We start from the raw sequence: 20,790 nt of genomic DNA on the forward strand, positions 1-20,790 counted from the left end.
AATGCTGACACGGATAGGAATATATCTTGATGGGTTGATTTCCTGTGACATATGGTTAAAATATACTGTCATGAAATTTGTTTGAGATCGAAGCTCGACTAGTCGTTCGAAATTATTAATTACCATGGGATTCAGCACCTCACATCTTATTAGCAGGCGTGATGAAAACTCCCAAAATCGATCTTTTAATGGAAGAACTCCCGCCAGAACTTCAAGACTCATTGTATGTGTCGAATGCATGCAGCCTATGGCAATTCGCAAACAACGGTACTGAATTCGCTCAAGTTTGATAATATGAGAGTTTGTAGCGGAACAAAAGCAAACGCATCCATATTTCATCACTGAAAGTATCGTTGTTTGATACAATTTTATTAGATCTTGCGGATGAGCACCCCACCAAGATCCTGTTATTGTTCGAAGAAAATTTACTCTTTGTTGGCATTTCGTTATCAGATACCTAATGTGTCCTCCCCACGTGCATTTGGAATCGAACCACACCCCGAGGTATTTAAAAGTTAAAACCTGTTGGATCATTCTTCTCATCATATGGAGCTGAAGCTGCGCGGGATCATGCTTTCTTGAAAAAACGACTAACTCTGTTTTTTCCGCAGAGAATTCGATACCGAGATGAACAGCCCAAACGGACAAGTTATCTAAGGTATCTTGCAATGGTTTATGCAGATCAATAGCTTTGGGTCCAGTAACTGAAACCTCGCCATCTTCTGCCAATTGTCTTAGTGTACATGGGGTTACTAGACAGCTGTCAATGTCATTCACGTAAAAATTATAGAGGAGCGGACTGAGGCATGAGCCTTGCGGGAGACCAATGTAGCTAATTCTGAATGTTGCCATATCGCCATGTGAAAAATGCATGCGTTTCTCTGACAAAAGGTTGTGCAAATAATTATTTATAACCGCTGGGGGTCCATGTTGGTGGAGCTTGTCTGAAAGAACATCAATGGAAACTGAATCAAATGCTCCTTTAATGTCCAAAAATACAGATGCCATTTGTTGCTATTGAGCGAAGGCATTTTGGATGTCAGACGAAAGTAATGCAAGGCAATCATTCGTCCCTTTATTTCTACGGAAGCCAAACTGAGTATCTGACAACAAACCGTTCGTCTCGACCCAAGTGTCGAGACGTCGTAGAATAATTTTTTCGAACAATTTTCTGATGCAGGACAACATCGCAATGGGTCTATATGAGTTGTGATTGGAAGCTGGTTTCCCCGGCTTTTGAATGGCGATAACTTTCACTTGCCTCCAGTCAGGTGGAACAATATTTTGCTCAAGAAACTTGTTGAACAATTCCAACAAACGTCTTTTTGCGAGGTCGGGCAGATTCTTCACCAAGTTGAATTTATTTCTGTCCAACTCAGGAGCGTTATTGTTACAAGACAAGAGTGCTATAGAAAATTCCATCATTGAAAATGGGTTATTAATAAAACCATTATTTGGAGGAGATTCCCGTATAATGCTCTGCGTAGGAACAGAATCTGGGTAAACTTTCCTAGCAAAGTCAAATATCCATCGGTTCGAGTATTCATCACTCTCATTGCCCACGTTACGATTCCTCATTCGTCTGGCCGTATTCCAAAGAGTGCTCATTGAGGTTTCTCTTGACAAACCTTCGACAAAATGTCTCTTGTACTTGGTTTCTAAAACCATAAGTTTTTCAAAATTCTGAGGAGTTCCTCCTCCCCGTTTTAGAAACGTCTTGCAAGCATTTTGTTTTGCGAGTTTAGCCTCAGAGCACTCTTTATCCCACCAGGGGTTGGGAGGCCTTCTGTTAGTCGTTGGCCCAGGAAAGCGTTTAGTTTGGGATTGTTCTGCTGCCTCCAGAATCGAACAAATGAGGAAGTCATATTCTTCAAGTGGAGGGAGCTCTTCCATTGAATTCAAAATACTAGAGATACTACTTTGATATTTAATCCAGTCGATATTTTTTGTCAAATCATATGGAATACTAGCTGAAGTAGCAATGCAATTGCTACTGCTAATTGAGATGGTGATTGGTAAATGATCGCTACCGTGTAAATCAGGCAATATTTTCCAGGTGCAATCTAGTCGAATTGATGTTGAGCAAAGAGATAGATCTAATGCACTTGGGCGTGCAGGAGGTCTCAGGATCCGTGTCATGCTACCCATATTTAATACCGTCATGCTAAAATTGTCACAAATGTTTTGTATTAAAGATGATCTGTCGCTGTCCAACTTGTGCTTCTGGAGGAATATAAACCGAAGCTATGCAAATATCTTTGCCTTTAATGTTTATTTGGCAAGCAACAACTTCTATACTAAAAGTTGAAGGGATGTTTAATCTATAAAAGGAATAGCATTTCTCAATTCCCAAAAGCACTCCACCATACGGAGAGTCTCTATCGAGACGTATAATGTTAAAATCATTAAAATTTAAAGCTATGTTTTAAGTAAGCCATGTTTCGCATAAAGCAAATACATCACATTTTTGACTATGCAATAAGATTTTAAATGAATCAAGTTTTGGCATGATGCTTCGACAATTCCACTGCAGGACAGTGATTGTATCATTTGCGGCGGGTGATAAATTATCCATCAAAAGATACAAAACCTGAGACAATTGGCCATTGAGCTTTTAACTGCTTCAAAAAGGTTCTAGCTATTGGAAGGAATGCCATTATGAGGGTCTTCAAGGGTTCAGATATATTGAATGCTGAGAAAATCCATTCAACAATTTCCGAAAACTTCAGTAATCCTACTGGTGGCTGTGAAATGGAGCCCACTGGATTATTATCTTTTTCTGTGCTAGATCCTGGATTGGTTTGTGAATTTGACAAACCAGGAGGCACAGTCTTTGGTTTTGACTTTTTTTGTTTAACACGGGGACCTTTTTTGAAGATGAAATTTTAGGTGTCTTTTTTGGTAATTTGGAGGAAGACTTCTTTCTTTTAACTGACGCTTGGGTAGTGATAAACGAATTACCTTCACTATTTTCGTCAGAGTCAGAGTCCTCTGGTTCCTCTAGATTTGAAAACCCGTTTTCGGTTTCCAAAGGGGGACATCAATGACCGTTTTAAGCCTTTCTGCATATGTGCGCTTAGGCCGTGCTTTTAAAGAAAGCTTAATTTTGTCTTCGTGCATTTTAAATGCAGTGCATACTGAAATATCATCATGAGGACTATTCCCACAATATATAAATTTTTCAATTTCCTTGTTGCAATCATTATCTTTATGAGACCCTTCACACTTAATACATTTTGGTTTATTACTACAGTAAGTAGCTGTGTGGCCGAATTTTTTGCAGTTCGTACAATTCATTACATTTGGAACAAAAAGCCGAACAGGGAGGCGAATTTTATCGACATAGACATGGGACGGCAACGCAGACCCGGCAAATGTCACTCGAAACGAGTCTGATGGGCGATAAACTTTTTTCCCTCTTCATGAACTACTGAGTACAGTTGTTTGCACTCCAGTATTTTCACACCCTCAAGCATAGAGTTCTTCAAACGACCAACACCATGCTTGAGTAAATCATCTACCGAAAGACTCGCTTCGGTAACAACACCGTCAATTTCGACATCTTTGGAGGGAATGTAAACTTTATACTCTCTAGTGAAATGTTCTGAAGAGACAATATCATTCGCTTGTTTCAAATTATTTACTACAACACGAATTTTATCATTATATACTTTTATGATCTCTTTGATTGAGGAGAATCGTGATGTCAAACCTTTAGAAATTTGTAAAATGTTTAATGGCTTTGATTTACGTCTAAAAAAGACTATCCAAGGCCCAGAAGAGCTCTCCTGATATTTTTTCGTTTGTGGGGGTATAGGACTCATGCTAGGATTTACGTCCATGGATTCATCCATCACATTAAAATTTTTAATCAAACTTTAAAATAAAAAATGAAACCAACACTACACAGTCCTCAATCAAAAGGAAAAGACCTGTAGATCCTCGTTGCTCTAGATGTTCTTGTTGGATGTATCAGGACGTTGATACAATGCTGAAGCTCACTGTAGCGATAGAATACGATGTGATGCTACTGCTACCTGACATCCAGCACCACTCGATTTCCGATTTACTTTTGTCTTCGCCAGCTGTAACCAGCGCAGGTCACCGGTGTATACCTGCGTGTTGTATGGCAGTGGAAAGACCGAGTTGTCTTGTCTCCTTCTTCCTTGTGCTCCGCACTGATATGCTTCTGCACCGAAGTGCCTTCGCACCGGTGTGCCTTTGCACTCTCCTGCTTCTATGTGCCTTTGCACTCTCCTTCTTCGATGTGCCTTTGCACTATCCTGTTCAGCACTTGTGGCTGTATATTGTGGCCTGGGTAGAGCTTGGGAAACGCCCTTTGTTGTTTCCTTCACCAGCTTGGCCCAGCACTAGGGCTCTCTTATGCAGCACGACTATACGTTTTAACGGCTGCTGCCAACAGGTCTCTACCTGTAGTTCAACCGTTGTCGTATTTAACGCGTGTAAACCAACCAGCGTTATTAAACTGTACACTTCACAACCTTCTCGGTTGAACGGCTATTACTGAATGTAATCGTATGAGTTGATTGCATGCAACCCAAAGCAATACGTAAACAACGATACTGAATTCTTTCCAGTTTAATGAAATTAATATTCGCAGCGGAGCGAAAACAGAAACATCCATATTCCATTACTGACAATATCGTCGTTTTGATTCTCTGTAAGCATTTTCGTTTCAGATACCTAATGTAACATCCCCAGGTATCTTTGGAGTCGAACCAGACCTCGAGATATTTAAATGTGAAGACCTGAGCTATGGTTTCACCCCTTAGTTGAAGCTGTAGTTGTGCTGGTTCTCGCTTGCTTGAAAATACAACCAGCTCAGCTTTCTCCGTAGAGAACTCGATACCCATTTGATGGGTTCTTCAAATGGGTATCGAGTTCTCTTGACAAGTTGTCGATGGTATCTTGTAATGGTCCTTGGAGATCGGCAGCTTCGAGTCCTATAATAGTCACAACGTTTGTTTTCGGCAAGTTGTCTTAGCGTGCAGGATGTGTTGATACATTCATCGATATTGTTTACGTAAAAATTGTATAAAAGGGGGCTCAAGCATGAGCTCTGAGGAAGGCCCATGTAGCTAAATCGTTTTGTCGACGAATCACCATGTGCGAAATACATGTGATTCTCAGACAATAGATTATATAAAAAGTTGTTCAAAACTGGTGAAAGACCATGCTGATGCAACTTCTCAGATAGAACGTTAATGGAAATTGAATCGAGTGCCCCCTTGATGTCGAAGAAAACTGATGCCATTTGTTCTTTACGAGCAAAGGCCATTTGAATTTCTGTTGAGAGCAACGCTAGACAAATTCGTTCCTTTGCCCCTGCGGAACCCAAATTGTGTACCTGAAAGCAATCCATTAGTCTCGACCCAATTGTCTAGACGGAAGAGAATCATTTTCTCCGACAATTTCCGAATACAAGAATAGCAATCGGTCGATACGAATTGTGATCGGAGGCTGGTTTCCCAGGTTTTAGAATGGTGATAACTCTCACTTCTCTCCATTCGTTTGGAACAATATTACCCTCGAGCAACTTGTTGAATAAATTCAACAAGCGACTTTTGGCAGAGACAGGCAGATTTTTCAACAAGTTGAATATAATTCTGTCTAACCCCGGGGCTCTATTGTTACACGACAAGAGCGCAAGTGAGAACTCTACCATCGAAAACGGTGTTTCGTTTGTATTGGAAGTTGCGGCGCGGGATACCTTCTGTTCCGGAACAGAATCAGGACATACTTTTTTTGCGAAATCGAATATCCAGCGGTTAGAATTTTCCTCGCTTTCGTTCGCGTGATTTCGATTGCGCATGCGACGGACCGTATATCAAAGAGTGCTCATTGCTGTTTCTCTCGTTAATCCGTCAACAAACCTTCGCCAGTAACCGCGTTTCTTAGCTTTAATCAGACTTTTCATTTGAAATTCTAACGCCGCGTATTTCCGACAATTATCTGGGGCTCCGTTCCTTCTAAACGAGATGAAGGCTGAAGCTTTTTACGTTTTCAGCTCTGAGCACACTTTGTCCCACCATGGGTTGGAAGAACGGTCCTCGTTTCGTCTGAGCTTGAATTGTGGTGTCAAGAATCAAGCCAGCCAAAAATGTACACTCTTCCTCCGGAGGAAGCTCCTGCGATGTTTCTAGTTTCTCAGATATCGAGCTAGCGTAACTTTTCCAATCAATGTTTCGTGTGAAATCGTACGAAACATTGATTGTTTCTGATGGTCTTACACGGTTGGTGATAGAAACTATGATCGGCAAGTGATCGCTACCGTGAGGATCACAGATTACCTTGCACTTGCAGGATTGCACTTGTGAGGATCACAGATTACCTCCACTTGCAATCTAATTGTAGCAAAGTCGAGCAAAGGGATAAATCCAGCGCACTTGGTTGTGCTGGCGGTCTAGAGTTCCATGTCATTTCTCCCGTGTTTAGAATTGTCAAATTGAAGTTGTCACACAGATCTTGGATTAACGAAGAACGGTTATCATCATATAAGCAGTCCCATCCTGTACCATGCGAGTTAAAGTCCCCTAAAACCAACCGCGGTGAAGGAAGAAGTTCTATGATGTCTGCCAGCCGACGATGCCCTATCGAGACTCTGGGGTGAATGTAGATGGAAGCTATACATAGATATTTGCCTTTAATATTAATTTGGCAAGCAACAACTTCAATTCCCGGTGTCGAGGGGAGGTTATTACGATAAAATGAATAGCACTTTTTGATCCCTAAAAGTACCCCAAGTAAGCTAAGTTTCACTCAAGGAGAATACATCGCAATTACGAGTATGTATTAAGTGTTTGAAAGAATCAAGTTTTGGGATGATACTTCTGCAATTCCACTGCAGCACAGCGATCATATCTTTGATTCTCATTGGTAAATTATCCATCAAAAGATACAATCGCTGCAAGGAGGGGCCATTGTTCAGTCAACTGTTTTAAAAATGTCCTTACTGTTGGCAGTAGAGCAGTTAGGAGGCTTTTTAGAGGATCAGTAATATTGAAGTCTGTTAATATCCAGTCCGCGATATCAGAAAACTTCAATAATCCAGCGTTTGTTTGATTTTCTGGCTGTGATTTGAGGTCATTTGGGTTTTTTGATGCCCAGAAGTGCTGGGTACTTCTCATCATCTCTAAGTTTTTTGAAACCAGGAGGTGTTTGCTTCGGTGTTGGGTCAGCACTTTTCGTTTTTGTTTCATCATTTTGCAACGAAGAGGACATTCTGAGGCCTTTACGAGTAAGCTTAGGAGAAGCCAGATTTTGTCTTTTCCTGCTTCCTTCAACCTGCGTGTAGGAAGGTCCTTCGGATGGGTCGTCAGAGGTATTCTCTTCAACTGGCAAGAGTGCAAACGGGTTCTCAGGGTGCGATGGAGTGGTTCTTTTTAGGATTTCCGCGTAAGAACGTTTAGAGCGTTCCTTCACGGATCGCTTCAATTTCTCCGCATGCTGTATGTACGTAGGGCACTCCGACAGATCATGAGGATTCTCCCCGCAGTAGCAACACTTTTCCGCTGTTCTTCTGCAGAGATCGTCCTGATGGGTCTCTCCACATTTGCCGCATCGCAGCTTGTTGCAACAATAGGTTGCCGTATGCCCTAGCTGTTTGCAGCTTGTACAGTGCATTACTCGTGGTACATACAGCCGAACAGGTAGACGAACTCCACTCACTACCAAATAATTTGGAAGTGCAGATCCAGCAAAAGTCACGCGAAACGAGTCCGATTGGTAAAATTTACCGTCTATCGATTTGGAGTGCAATTGCTTATACTCCAAAATTTTCACTGGCCGATGAGAAGTTTTATCACATTAATCTATCATATGGGTTGGACATTACATGGATGCCAATGAACAATGAAAAAATATTCAACTTTCACAAAGATTGAATGTCTGTGTGTTTGGCAGCCTTGTCGAGCCAATTTTATTTCTCTCTCCTTTTTCAGAATGCTATCAGGACACCAAAGCGAAAAAAAATGGTGGATGCATTGAAACTGACTTTGTTTCACAGAAAAATACAGGACTTTATTTTTATCGCGATAACATATATGTTTTTATGTACTAATCGCATCTAAACTAAATTATCTAGACTTTGTCACGGTAGATTTATGATACAGGGTCCGGCACTCGAAGTGTAACCAACTTCAGACCTTCGAGCCTGGCGTCAAGGTAAATGCGACATATTATCGGGAAAGTATTCTGGAGGTTGCTTTGAAGCCGTGGGCAGACAAACATTTCGGTGGCAGACCATGGACGTTCAGCAGGACTCGGCACCGTCTCACAAAGCTCGAGTGAATCAAGAATGGCTGAAAAACAACGTTCCGAACTTCATCACGGCCACACAATGGCTCTCGAATTCACCAGATGCGAATCCAATGGATTATTCTCTTTGGGCCATTTTGGAGAGCAAAGTCCGAACTAAAAGATACACCAGTCTCGAGGCGCTGAAAAAAGTTATTGTCCGCGAGTGGGCCAAAATACACCTGCAAGTTACATTCGGGCAGCTTGCGATTCGTTTTTTGACCGTCTCAAGGCCATAGTCAAGGCAAAAGGTGGTCATATCGAGCAAAAGTGAATTGATTCTGAATTTTGTATTATTTTTACACATTTTGTACTTTGAATTAAGTAAAAGTAATTTACCAAACTGAATTTATGGCCTTTTTGATTGGCTACACTTCGAGTGCCGGACCCTGTACAAGCCTTCAAAGTCGAGATATTCGATGAACAAGTAGAGGTATGCACTTCCGAGCGTTCCAATATTCGGCAGTTCTTCAGTCAGAAAAAAATACAACACGACCGCTAAACTCGATGAATCATTCTGAAAATTTAATTTGAAACGGGAAAATAGCAAAAAACCTACCATTTTACGGTACTGTCCTCAGCCCTTAATTGTAGAGAAAAGCGAGTTTGGACAACTGCTTTTCATTTGTGTGAGTAAAGAACACCACACAATGACATGTTTTGTCGAATGATGATGATAAAGAAAACCTTATTAATTCCTTATCCTTATAGTTTCCTTATATCACATTTTGGTGGGGAAAGGGTTTCAATCAGCTTTACAGCCCTGTCCAATATGTGTTTCCCTCCCCGTTAGTTTGTATCAGGCCGAATTAGCACATGCGCGCCATATAAACGCCTCTTTCAATATGAGGAAATTATATTATTATCCAACAGCTTTTATTATCTATTTTTGTTGGTTTTCTTACCTTTGGTCATAGTTTATATTGTTTTACCTTAATTCCAGTGGTTCTATTCAATTGTGTTTCGTAAATGTCTTTTGTTGTCATTCTATTTTATTTCCATTCCGTATTTTTGCTGATATGTTATTTTATTTCCTGAATGTAAAAGTTAGTTGTATGCAGTGGTGTTTTTATTCTTACCCATGTTCCATTTTGTATCTAAGATTTCCTACCCCATTGATACAGCGCACCCAACCCATACACAACCTGACAGAAATGAGCCTGTTTCATATGTGTTCCACTGAATTCAGGACGGCGCTAGTGTACCTAAACATTACGGGTGCAATGAATCACGAAACAAAAAGATTACAAGAGAAACCAGTACTTCATTACGTTATTTACGGTCACTGTGTATGCGTCCAGCAATATATTTGAAAGGAGCGTAATTTTCATATTGTGACTCACGCAAGAACTCCTGAATGAAATCAAAATATTGCGAATTTCTCTAACAGCGATGCATAGCAACAAACTCATCAATAACACACGTCATAAATGTCCAAACATGTGCATTTTGCAATTTTTCTATATTTTAATTGACTCTGCCCAGCGTCTTCTTTTTGGTCTAAAAAGATAACTATTGATAATAATTGATAGAGTTAGAAATGAAGTGTTTTTTTGAAATGTGGTGTGTGACTAAAGAGTACCTAACATATTTAGTCGTATCACTGAAAACTCAAAGAATTAGTAGCATTTGTAGGAGTATTTGGTATCATTGGATGATCTTCTAACGACTTGGATGAAGATGAGAGAACCATAGATTTAATCTTGATTTGAAAATTAGTAGTATTGTTCTTCAAGATTCAGTAGAATACCTTACTTTACGTTCATTGTTTATTGAAATGTGATGAACTACTTTTAAACCTTCTATTGATGAAAAGAGAAAAATTATACTTATACTAAACTATAGTAAATAATCATCATAATTATTTTTTAAATGTCAAGAAAGTCTAGCAAAATTTATTTTATTTATTTAAATATAAAAATTTAAGCCGCAGATTGTCGAAAAACAGATACGTTATTTCCAAATGCTATTCTATTTACTACGCCATTGTGGAACCAGAGAACCAAAACTTTTACTTATATTCTAGATGTATGGGAGCTGTCAAGTTGTCCATGGGTTGAACGCACCCAAAGGCACGGTAAAATGTATATTGTACATACACACAAATACACATACATACATACATACACACAGGCACACACATACACACAAGGAATACGTATATACTACATGACGCTACAGAGCTGACTGCCGTGCTATTCCACTACCCTGGTGAGAATGGGTGACACCTCTCTGAAACGGCGAGTGGGCTAATGGTACGGTTGTCCCCGTCCCGTTAAAACCTTGGCAGGCCTTCAAGTACGTTCCGAACCCGCCACCCTAGCCGGTGGAAGTAGGCTCAGTTGAACATTCCTGACTAGTGCCGATCCGGCTCCCCATAAAGGACCGTGTCAACCATAGCATGGCCTCACTGCTTCCAAAGATCACCATGGGATCACAACGGCAACTACTTATGACGGGCGAAGATAGCGGCTTGGAGGGGGGACCCAACCAGATGGAGAAGAAGCAAAATAACAACACAACGGAGGTAGCAGATGATATGGATGCGAGCGCATTCCTAAGGAGCAGTAGGTTGACACGTTCGCCGGTAGAAACTTTCAGTACCACGGCAACGGATAGCAGTGTCACGCCCCGAGGTGGGCAACATGGATTCTTTAGAGCAAAAGCACTAAAGGAGGGCCTTCGGTGCCTACACCGAGCAGCAGCACCACTCAAGAAGGCCTACAACTTGCGAGGCCCAAGGTGTCAATGATGGAGTTGAACAGGAAGGTCATCGAGCTGCACGAATACGTAAAGGGCCGTAACAACGTGCACCTCGAGATTAAGCTAAGGGTGTCGAGCCTTAGATATGCCGTGATAGAAGCTGACCGCGAGCACACAGCGCTGCAGAAGAGAGCAGAGTCTGCTGAAAAGGCTTTGAAGCTGGCCTTGGAGCAGGTGGCGGCGGTGGAAGCGTCAACCGAAATGCAGGAGACCCCGAAAGGACACAGAAATAAGAGCACGAACAAGCGGAGTCGAAAAACACCAGGCGAGGAAGAAGACAAAAAATGTTCAAGGTAGTGAGGAGTCGATTGGAACGACGCCATAAATCGCAAGAAGAAAAATCAGTCCAAAAAGGAGGAAACGAAAGGGAATAATCGGATCGAAAAGGGAAGAATACCGGTTCGTGATAAAAGGAGATCCAAAGAGAGCTGGCAAGAACGCCGTCTACCACATCCGGAGAGACATGGGAGACGCCCTACTGGTCAAGGCAAACGACCAACAGACGTACGCAGCAATCCTCAAGAAAGTCCGAGAAGATACGGAGTTGAAGGAACTGGGTGAGAACGTGGTGAGAACCAGGCGCACTCAGCAAGAAGATATGCTGTTTGAACTGAAGAAGGATCCAGCGATCAAAAGTTCTGCCTACCGAGAGCAGCTCACCAAGTCATTGGGCGACCTCGTCGGGCATGGCGGGAACATGAAGGCTTTGTGCCAGAAAGCAACGATCGAATGCCGATACCTGGACGAGATCACAACAGTAGAGAAGCTTGGTAGTGTACTGAAGACGCAATGCGAATTGGGAGAAGAGGTTCTAACGATCCGGCTGATGAAGAGGCACCAAGGCACACAAACAGCGATGATTCGACTATCGTTGCCTGCGGCCAGCAGATTGCTGAAGGTAGGCAAGGTACGAGTTGGCTGTTCGGTGTGCCCGCTGAGAGTCGCCGCCGAGTAGTAAGGAGTGACAGCAAACGGGTTTTGCGATGATTCAAGTGTATGGGCTTCGAACACATGTCGGCCATCTGCAAAGGCCCAGACAGATCTGAACAATGCAGAAAATGCGGAGAGAAGGGACACATTGCGAAGGACTGCTCGCAGGCGCCAAAGTGCATGCTCGGCACTACGGAAGAAGGAAACGCCCACTAGACGGGTGGATACAAGTGCCCTGCATATAAGAAGGCGATCGCAGGTCAACAGTAATGGAGATAATTCAAATAAACCTAAATCATTTCGACACCGCCCAGCAACTGTTGAGGCAGTCAACAACAGAAGCAAAGTGCGACGTTGCGATTATTGCAGAGCCGTATCGAGTTCCTTTCGGTAACAACAACTGGATGGCAGATAGTACGAGAACGACTGCTATACATGTGACTGGAGGATTTCCTATTCAGGAGGTGGTTGCAAGCACGTACGAAGGTTTCGTCATCGCCAAAATCAACGGCATCTTCGTATGCAGCTGCTATGCACCCCCAAGGTGGACAGCGGAGGAGTTCGATCGGAGACTGGAGGAGTTAACCGACAATCTGGTTGGACGCAGGCCAGTACTGATCGGTGGAGACTTCAATGCGTGGGCCGTGGAGTGGGGTAGCAGGCTAACCAACGCTAGAGGTTACAGCCTGCTGGAAGCGCTAGCGAAGTTGGAGGTACAACTGTGCAACGCTGGCACCGTTAGCACATTCAGGAAAGACGGGCGGGAGTCGATCATCATCGTTACCTTCTGCTGCCCATCGCTGGCGCGCAGCATGAACTGGAGAGTAAGCGAAGAATACACCCATAGTGATCACCAGGCGGTCTGCTACAGCGTTGGCCAACGGAACCCCACGGCCATACAGGGAAGCAGAACCTGCGAGCGACAGTGGAAGACGAAGGCCTTCGACAAGGACCTCTTCGTCGAAGCACTCCGTGCGAACAGCGACACTCCAGACATGGACGCGGTAGAGCTGACAAGAGTGATTACAAGGGCATGCGACACTACAATGCAACGAAAACGGGAGCCAAGGAACAGACGGCGTCCTGCACATTGGCGGAACGAGACACTCGGCACCCTCCGTGCTGCCTGCCTAAGAGCCAGAAGACGCTACCAGAGGGCAAGAATCCTCCCGGATAGAGAGGAGCGGAAGTTGGCGTTCCAGGAGGCCAGAGCCGCATTTAAAAAGGAGATAATCGTGAGCAAGTCGAACTGCCACAAGGAGCTATGCAGAGAAGCCGACGCAAACCCCTGGGGTAACGCGTACCGAGTCGTGATGGCGAAGATCAAAGGTCTAGCGACGCCAGCCGAAATGTGCCCAGATAAGCTGAAGATAATCGTAGAGGGTCTCTTTCCGAAGCACGACCCAACGACGTGGCCACCAACACCGTATGCTGAGGAAGACGAAGGTAGTGCGGAAGCTCGGCAGGTCTCCAATGCCGAGTTAGAAGCAGTGGCGAAAAAACTGAAAGTGAACAAAGCTCCGGGTCCAGACGGGATCCCCAACGTGGCGTTGAAATCGGCGGTCCTGCCTACCCCGATATGTTCAGGTCGGCGATGCAGAAATGTTTGGAAGAAGGCCACTTCCCAGACATTTGGAAGGTACAGAAACGCCGGGGGATCCAGCATCGTATAGACCGATATGCCTGCTGAACACACTTAGGAAGCTGCTGGAGAAGGTCATCCTTAACAGGGTGGAGCCGTTTACAGAAGGAGAGAATGGACTGTCACGGCTGCAGTTCGGATTTCGGAAGGAAAAGTCGACGGTGGATGCTATCCGGACGGTCCTAGAGAGGGCCGAGAAGGTGTCCAAACAGAAGAGGAGAGGAAACCGGTACTGCGCCGTAATCACAATTGACGTCAAGAACGCGTTCAATAGCGCCAGCTGGGAGGCTATCGCCGTAGCGCTGCATAAAATGCGGGTTCCAGACTACCTGTGTCGGATCTTGAAAAGCTACTTCCAGAACAGAGTCTTGGTGTACGACACTGAAGCTGGACAGAGGAGGATGAATGTGTCGGCGGGAGTTCCACAAGGCTCCATCCTCGGACCAACGCTGTGGAACGCTATGTACAACGGAGTGCTTACACTGCAGCTACCCACAGGCGTCGTGCTCGTGGGTTTCGCGGACGACATCGTTTTATCAGTAACAGGCGAGACGCCGGAGGAGGTAGAAATGTTGGCTGTAGAATCGATCGACATCATCGAAAACTGGATGAATGGAGTCAAGCTGAAGATAGCCCACCACAAAACGAAGGTGCTATTGGTGAGCAACTGCAAGGCAGTGCAGCGAGTGGAAATCTCCGTCGGAGAACACGCAATAGCATCGAAACGACAACTGAAGCATCTGGGTGTGATGATCGACGATCGGCTAAACTTTAACAGCCGCGTCGACTACGCCTGTGAAAAGGCGGCGAAGGCGATCAACGCACTGTCAAGGATTATGCCAAACACCGGTGGTCCAAGAAGCAGCAAGAGGCGGCTGCTGGCGAGTGTGTCATCTTCGATACTGCGGTACGGAGTTCCAGCCTGGGGTGCGGCGCTAAAAACCAAGCGAAATCGGGCGAAGCTAAACAGTGCGTTCCGGCTCATGGCCATGCGAGTAGCGAGCGCATATAGAACGACATCGTCGGAGGCAGTTTGTGTGATTGCAGGGATGATCCCAATCTGCATCACATTGGAGGAGGATATCGAGTGCTCCGTTCGGAGGACGACCAGGCAAGTGAAAACGTTAGTGCGAACGGCCTCAATGGCAAAGTGGCAACAGGAATGGGATTCCACGGAGAAAGGGTGATGGACCCATCGGCTCATCCTTAATGTGTCGACCTGGGTGAACCGGAAGCATGGAGAAGTGAACTTCCACCTAACCCAGTTTTTGTCTGGTCATGGCCCTTCTGCCCGGAGTGCGTGAACGTGAAGGAGACACCGGAGCACGTAGTGTTCATTTGCCCCAGATTCAAGGCGATAAGAAGATCGATGCCGGCATTAAATGTAGAAAACATTGTCGACGAGATGTGCCGCACTGAGGAGACGTGGAACGCGATCAGCAGGGCAGTTACAAAAATGCCTCATCTCTAAGAAGTAATAACGCATATCAGTAGTTCGGAAATGGTTCAATACTGCTGTTTTAGCGAAGCAAAATGCTCCAAATTTCATGTTACTTCTGAAGTTAATCTATCAAACAGAGATAACAGATCTCACTATAACTAATGGTTCTCGTATATGACATGACTAATGAATTTGAGATGAATGGGGGTACCGTTACCCACAGATAGAAATCTCTTCTAATGGTCGATCGTTAGTCCTGAGCTGAAACGGTGGCCTTTATTACCATTCTTGCATGCACTTACTCTTACATTTCACTCACACATCATCTCACCCATCAGGTCCCAAACGATACATTCTCACAATACAAACTGGATGAACATCGTTTGACAGCTATCAGTGGTTTGCTCATTGGTTAAGTCATTATTATTTTGTTCTATTCTGCAATATTCTATCTCATTCCACAGTAATCCATTGTACACAAACCACCCAATAAACGTCAAATATGAACTCGATTTACCGTTCATTTGATGTCATCGTGTAACACCCAATTGGAATACGTTCACTCCACTTAATTTTCACTTCACACTAGTAATAAGGGTCGGTAGTATGAAAATAAAACATAAAAAAGAGCTCAGTTGAGCCCTACCGGCCTCTCCAACCCCGGATGTTGGAGCGTAATGCAATCAACATCTTATTCATTTATTTCAATTATGGAACTAAAAGCTGTAACGTGTATCTTAATCAAATTGTAACGCTAATTGATTGTATGTGTTGATGTTTGCAATACCGTCAAGCCCACCAACCAATGGGAGGGAAAATGCAAGGATGATAATGCATTCAAAAAGAAAAAAATGTTTTGTTGGAGCACATTTTTTGTACTTTGAGACGAGGATGAATGATGTGTTACGAAAACACATATTAGAAGAGACGAAATCTAATGTGAGAATTGCCCGACTTTCAAGAACCAACAATAATATAATATTGATTGAGAGTGGAATATTGTGTATTCACTGATTTACTACAAGATGTGAATATAGGATAAATCGATAGCTTCTATTTGATAGAATGAATTAAATGACTTAGGTTACGGAAGCAGTTACTCTGTTTGAAACCGAAAATCTCAGCATGAATATCTTGCAGTAGAAAGTAACTAAAATTGATTCATGACAGTGCAACGTGTGATAACAAGTAGCTCAGAAATCGTAATTGCCATTTTAGATGCTATTCAGGATTTCTGATGTATAATTGAATCCAAAAATGAATGATTGAGGTAGAACCAAGTATGTCCAATTTGCAATCGTGATATAGTGGATAAATTTGTTGAAAGTGAAGGAAAGATCTATATAAATTATCCCTCGTTACGAGCAGTTTGACATCGCGTCAGTCACATAGAACATCAATGGTTACGGAACGCTTCGACATAAAGCCATGTTGAGTATCGATAATATAAAACTTGCATTGAATGAAAAAATGGCATTGGTAGGACTATTGTATCAATCTCATTAGTAGAGTCCCCATGTTATTTTTTCGATTACTTGATTTTCAATCAACGAATTGTTATAACATCGGATACAATAACTTTGTTTGAAACAATTGGTAAAAGGAAAACGAGTCGAACTGGTTGTCCAGATAAGTTGAGATTATTGAATCTTGTTCGCAGAAATTTTCATTCTTGTCATGGCCGATTACTGTTCCAGTTACCTTAATGGACATCCAGTAAAATCAACTTCGATCAACTAAAGAACCGTGGTGTGTAGGCTAAAATATCACTATAAATTTTCCCCAGCAGAATAAATTAGTAAAATGCTACAAGTCATAAACATGGCTATGTTTATCGCGTCACTGTACAAAACAAAACCGAAAAAGCGTTCACAATTTTAATCTCCGTAATGTAACGTAATGTCAACTGAAGAACCAGTGTGTGTAGGCTAAAATATCACTATAGATTTTCCCCAGCAGAATAAATTAGTAGAATGCTACAAGTCATAAACATGGCTATGTTTATCGCGTCACTGTACAAAACAAAACCGAAAAAGCGTTCACAATTTTAATCTCCGTAATGTAACGAAGATAGCTTTAGGAATATTGTCTGCTGACTTAATTTGAATTTGGAAAGGCAAAGCAAAACTACTAGTGGGATACGGTTACAATCGAACGAAATATACGCGAAAAGGGGAATTCAAGATATTCACCGACGAAGTATAAAACTGCTGAAAAATAAGAGAAGTATAACGCTTCGTGGCTATACAGGCCTTATGCTTTAACGTCACATCTCCTAAACATAAAATATAACCAGTTTGTGCACAGACTAATGTATATCCGAATATGAAAAAGCAATTAAGTACAACTCCGATGGTTGCACTAGACAAAGTCGAAATATAAAAACTCTAGCATAACTGAAAGATTAAAATATAGAATCAATGAATAAATAGAGAACAGAGCCAAAACTGTAATTGTTCGTTCTCAAATGAAACTAGCCGCATTATAAATTGATAGAGATTTTTGCTTGTTATGTTGTTTTATATTTGCAGATTTTAAGAGAGCAGGGTCGTTTAATAATTTGCATGTATGTGGAAAAATCAAAGTAAAAACTGAATAACCCTCAAGAGGTGTCAGGTAAAAATTTCAAATTTTAGACTGGGTTGCAAAAGTCTGGTTTAACAATAAAACAAAACAGCGCGGCCATTTGAAGTCTGTAAATTTTAATGAAAGCCTGCGAAAAACTCGATTTTTAAGTCTGCAAAAAAATCAACTATTGGGATTATTCATAAATCCAGTATAATTTATAATTAATCGATTTAATTTTGCTCGATTATCGGGGTTATTAATCGATTACTCGATTGATATTACGACATCCCTACTCCCTAGTACCATAAATCAAGTAAACCTAGATTTCCCACTGTACTGAGACACTGACAGCGCTACTAGTGAGAAACGGGTGTACTTTTTTCCATTAGCTATGTGGTTGTGTTATATGCGCAACTTTATACATGCATTTTAGGAGCATTTACGTACCCATTTTTCACCAGGCAGCGCTTATGGTGTCACGGGTTACTCAGCTACATTACCATTACACTGGGAAATCTATAGATGTACTTTATTTTATTCTATTCTCTGAAAATAGTTGCTAGTATTGCTATGAGTACCGTAATAATCGAAAGAATACACAAAGAGAATCTGTCATTTGCACTAGGTCAGACTAAAAATTCTATGCAGAATTTTTATCATATAAGAGTAAGTCATAAACATATGATAAAACATCTAAAACACTTTTGTTGGTCGTTGAGCGCGAGTTTGCTGGAACGATTTGTTGTTTTTTCTCTTGCAAAAATAGTGTGAAATCAAGGTGTTACCTTCATATAGAAAGATTTGTTGTTATTCTACGTGAAGTAAAGTATTATACATGTATCTAGTGTTAGTTTAAAAATAAACAAGTGGAAAAAACTTTGGAAATTGTGCAGTAAAACTAGTCCGAGGCTCCAACCTCTCATATTAAAAATGTCTTAACAATGGACCTCTGTCTGCCGGGATTGTTGAACGAAAAAAATGGTCGTCAAAATTTACAGACTTTTGAAATTGTCGCGACCTTTTATTTTGCTCGCCAAGTCAGTTTTACGTATCATACTTTATAGAGAAATTGCTACAGACTTGCTGACTGCAGATTTATTTTCGGATATACAGACTTTGGCAACCCTTTCTGAAGATATTTGAAATTTTTACATGGCATCTCTGGTTGCAACATCCAATTATATCATTTTGTAGGTTTGAAACAACATCGATTTACCTTTTTCGATTCAATTTATAGTGTTTATAGTCCAACGGAACAATATGTGTCATAATTTCTTCGCCTAAAGAAAGTTTTCTATTACTAGATTTAGTAACTGTATTATAAATATAATTATAGCCTGGTTTGACACATTCAATACTATTGCCCATTGCGTCTGAACACAATACCGGTTCATGATAGCTAAGCAACTCCGATTGTTCTGTTTTTGCACATGATTGTTTTCCTTGATAGAATAACATAGAAGGTTTCTGATAGCTGTTCAATTCCCATGTTAAATTATTAGGAAGCAAGATTTCCGAGCACAAGTCTATGTCATTATAGTACTCTGTCCGTATTTGCATCTGCATCGACTTGTCCAAAACATGCCTTCCAATCACATTAAAAAAAAAACCATTGCATATATTTCGGCGTAGCTTGGCACAACAGAGTTTTATCAACTTTTGGTTGAATGCTGTATTTGATGCAATAATATATTGTTTCCTACTGTTTATTGCGAGTTTCAAATCTTCTCTATATAAAACAGTGCTTTGAAATGTTAAATCGCGAAATATTACTGAATCTTCTGATGAATAGCCTGTTACTCGTGCCTGCAATATTCCAAAATCAGAATTATATGGACAGAACGACGAAGATAAAAAAACACGGAAGATCATGCATGAATTCGAAATTACATATTATTACCATATCGTTTTTGTCGTCTTTAAGGATGTGAACCACTTCGCGGTTAATTTGAACATTTGTTTAAAATCTGACACTCGAGCGCAGAGATGCCATTTATACAGATTTATCTGTATTATACAGATATTTACATGCGCATACAGATTTAATACAGAGTACAGATTTCTTACAGATTTCTTAAATTTAATACAGATTTATACAGATTTCACCAGAAATATTTACGGAAAAAATTAAACTATCTATTAGTATTTGAGTTATCTATTAGTATTTGATTGCAATGAAGAGATAAACGTTTAGGAATCAACGTACAAATCACTTTTTAAAATATATATTTTTTGTGCAGATATTTAATGAAGAACACTGAAATCCATTTATATTAAAATTTGTAATTAAATTGAACTTAAAAGTTAGACAAGTCCTGGCATCATGAAACACTATTGCCAGACTGACAGTTGTATTACCTGACTTGACGTTGCATATTGGGTTTTGGAAATCCATCTCAACTTATGAAGTGAACATTTTCAAATTAGACAAGTATATGGCACCATAATTCAATTGTTGTTGATAGGAAAAAACTATAAAATTTCGTCGATGAATATAATATAAGATATGAAATTTAATCTATTACTCTATAACCATAATCTATTGGAATAACACCTTTGAACATAATTGTATTGTAGAAATTTCATTTTATTAGCGAATACAGATATATACAGATATTTTATACGAATCAATACAGAGTTTCTATGAAAATATCTGGCATCTCTGCTCGAGCGGCAAATGTTGTCAAAAATTACCCTGCTCGAGAGCAGAGATGCCATTTATACAGTTTTGTCTGTATTATACAGAATTTTACATACGCATAGAGAATACATATTTTCTAAATTTAATACGGATTGCCCAAGAGGTAAAAACCTTTTTTTTTCGTATGAGCAATCTAGTAGTATTTGAATGCAGTGATGAGAACCAATGCCTTAGCATTACATTCTTTTTGTGGAATTTGACCTTTCTGCAAAGATAAACTCAAGATTACAATGTCCCATACAGTTCATCAAAAAATGTTGGATCAGTAATCGCGAACCAGTGAACTTACATTCAAAAAAGAAATCACATTAGTTTTATAGGATTACTCACGTAAATGCAGTGCTTTATTTATATTTGATATTCTACGTGATGTCTATGAATAACATCTGGAAACCCAGTACAAGCTATGTGATTTTCACATAATCTTCA

General features: G+C 41.2%; 1 protein-coding gene across 1 annotated transcript in view; it reads right to left on the minus strand.

Annotated features, from left to right (window-relative positions):
• LOC131427127 (inactivation-no-after-potential D protein) overlaps positions 1–19,657 on the minus strand; it is a 1,657,698-nt gene extending 1,638,041 nt beyond the window's left edge. The window contains exons 1-2 of the mRNA XM_058590062.1: positions 19,561–19,657; positions 18,877–19,466 (exon numbers count right to left, since the gene is read on the minus strand). Of these exons, the coding sequence (XP_058446045.1) occupies positions 18,877–19,466; positions 19,561–19,563 (593 nt within the window). The 5' untranslated portion in view covers positions 19,564–19,657. The remainder of the gene's footprint in view (positions 1–18,876; positions 19,467–19,560) is intronic.
• Between the last annotated feature and the right edge of the window lie 1,133 nt (positions 19,658–20,790).

The sequence above is a fragment of the Malaya genurostris genome, chromosome 2 (genome assembly GCF_030247185.1).
Source record: "Malaya genurostris strain Urasoe2022 chromosome 2, Malgen_1.1, whole genome shotgun sequence".
Taxonomy (NCBI): Eukaryota; Metazoa; Arthropoda; class Insecta; order Diptera; family Culicidae; genus Malaya; species Malaya genurostris.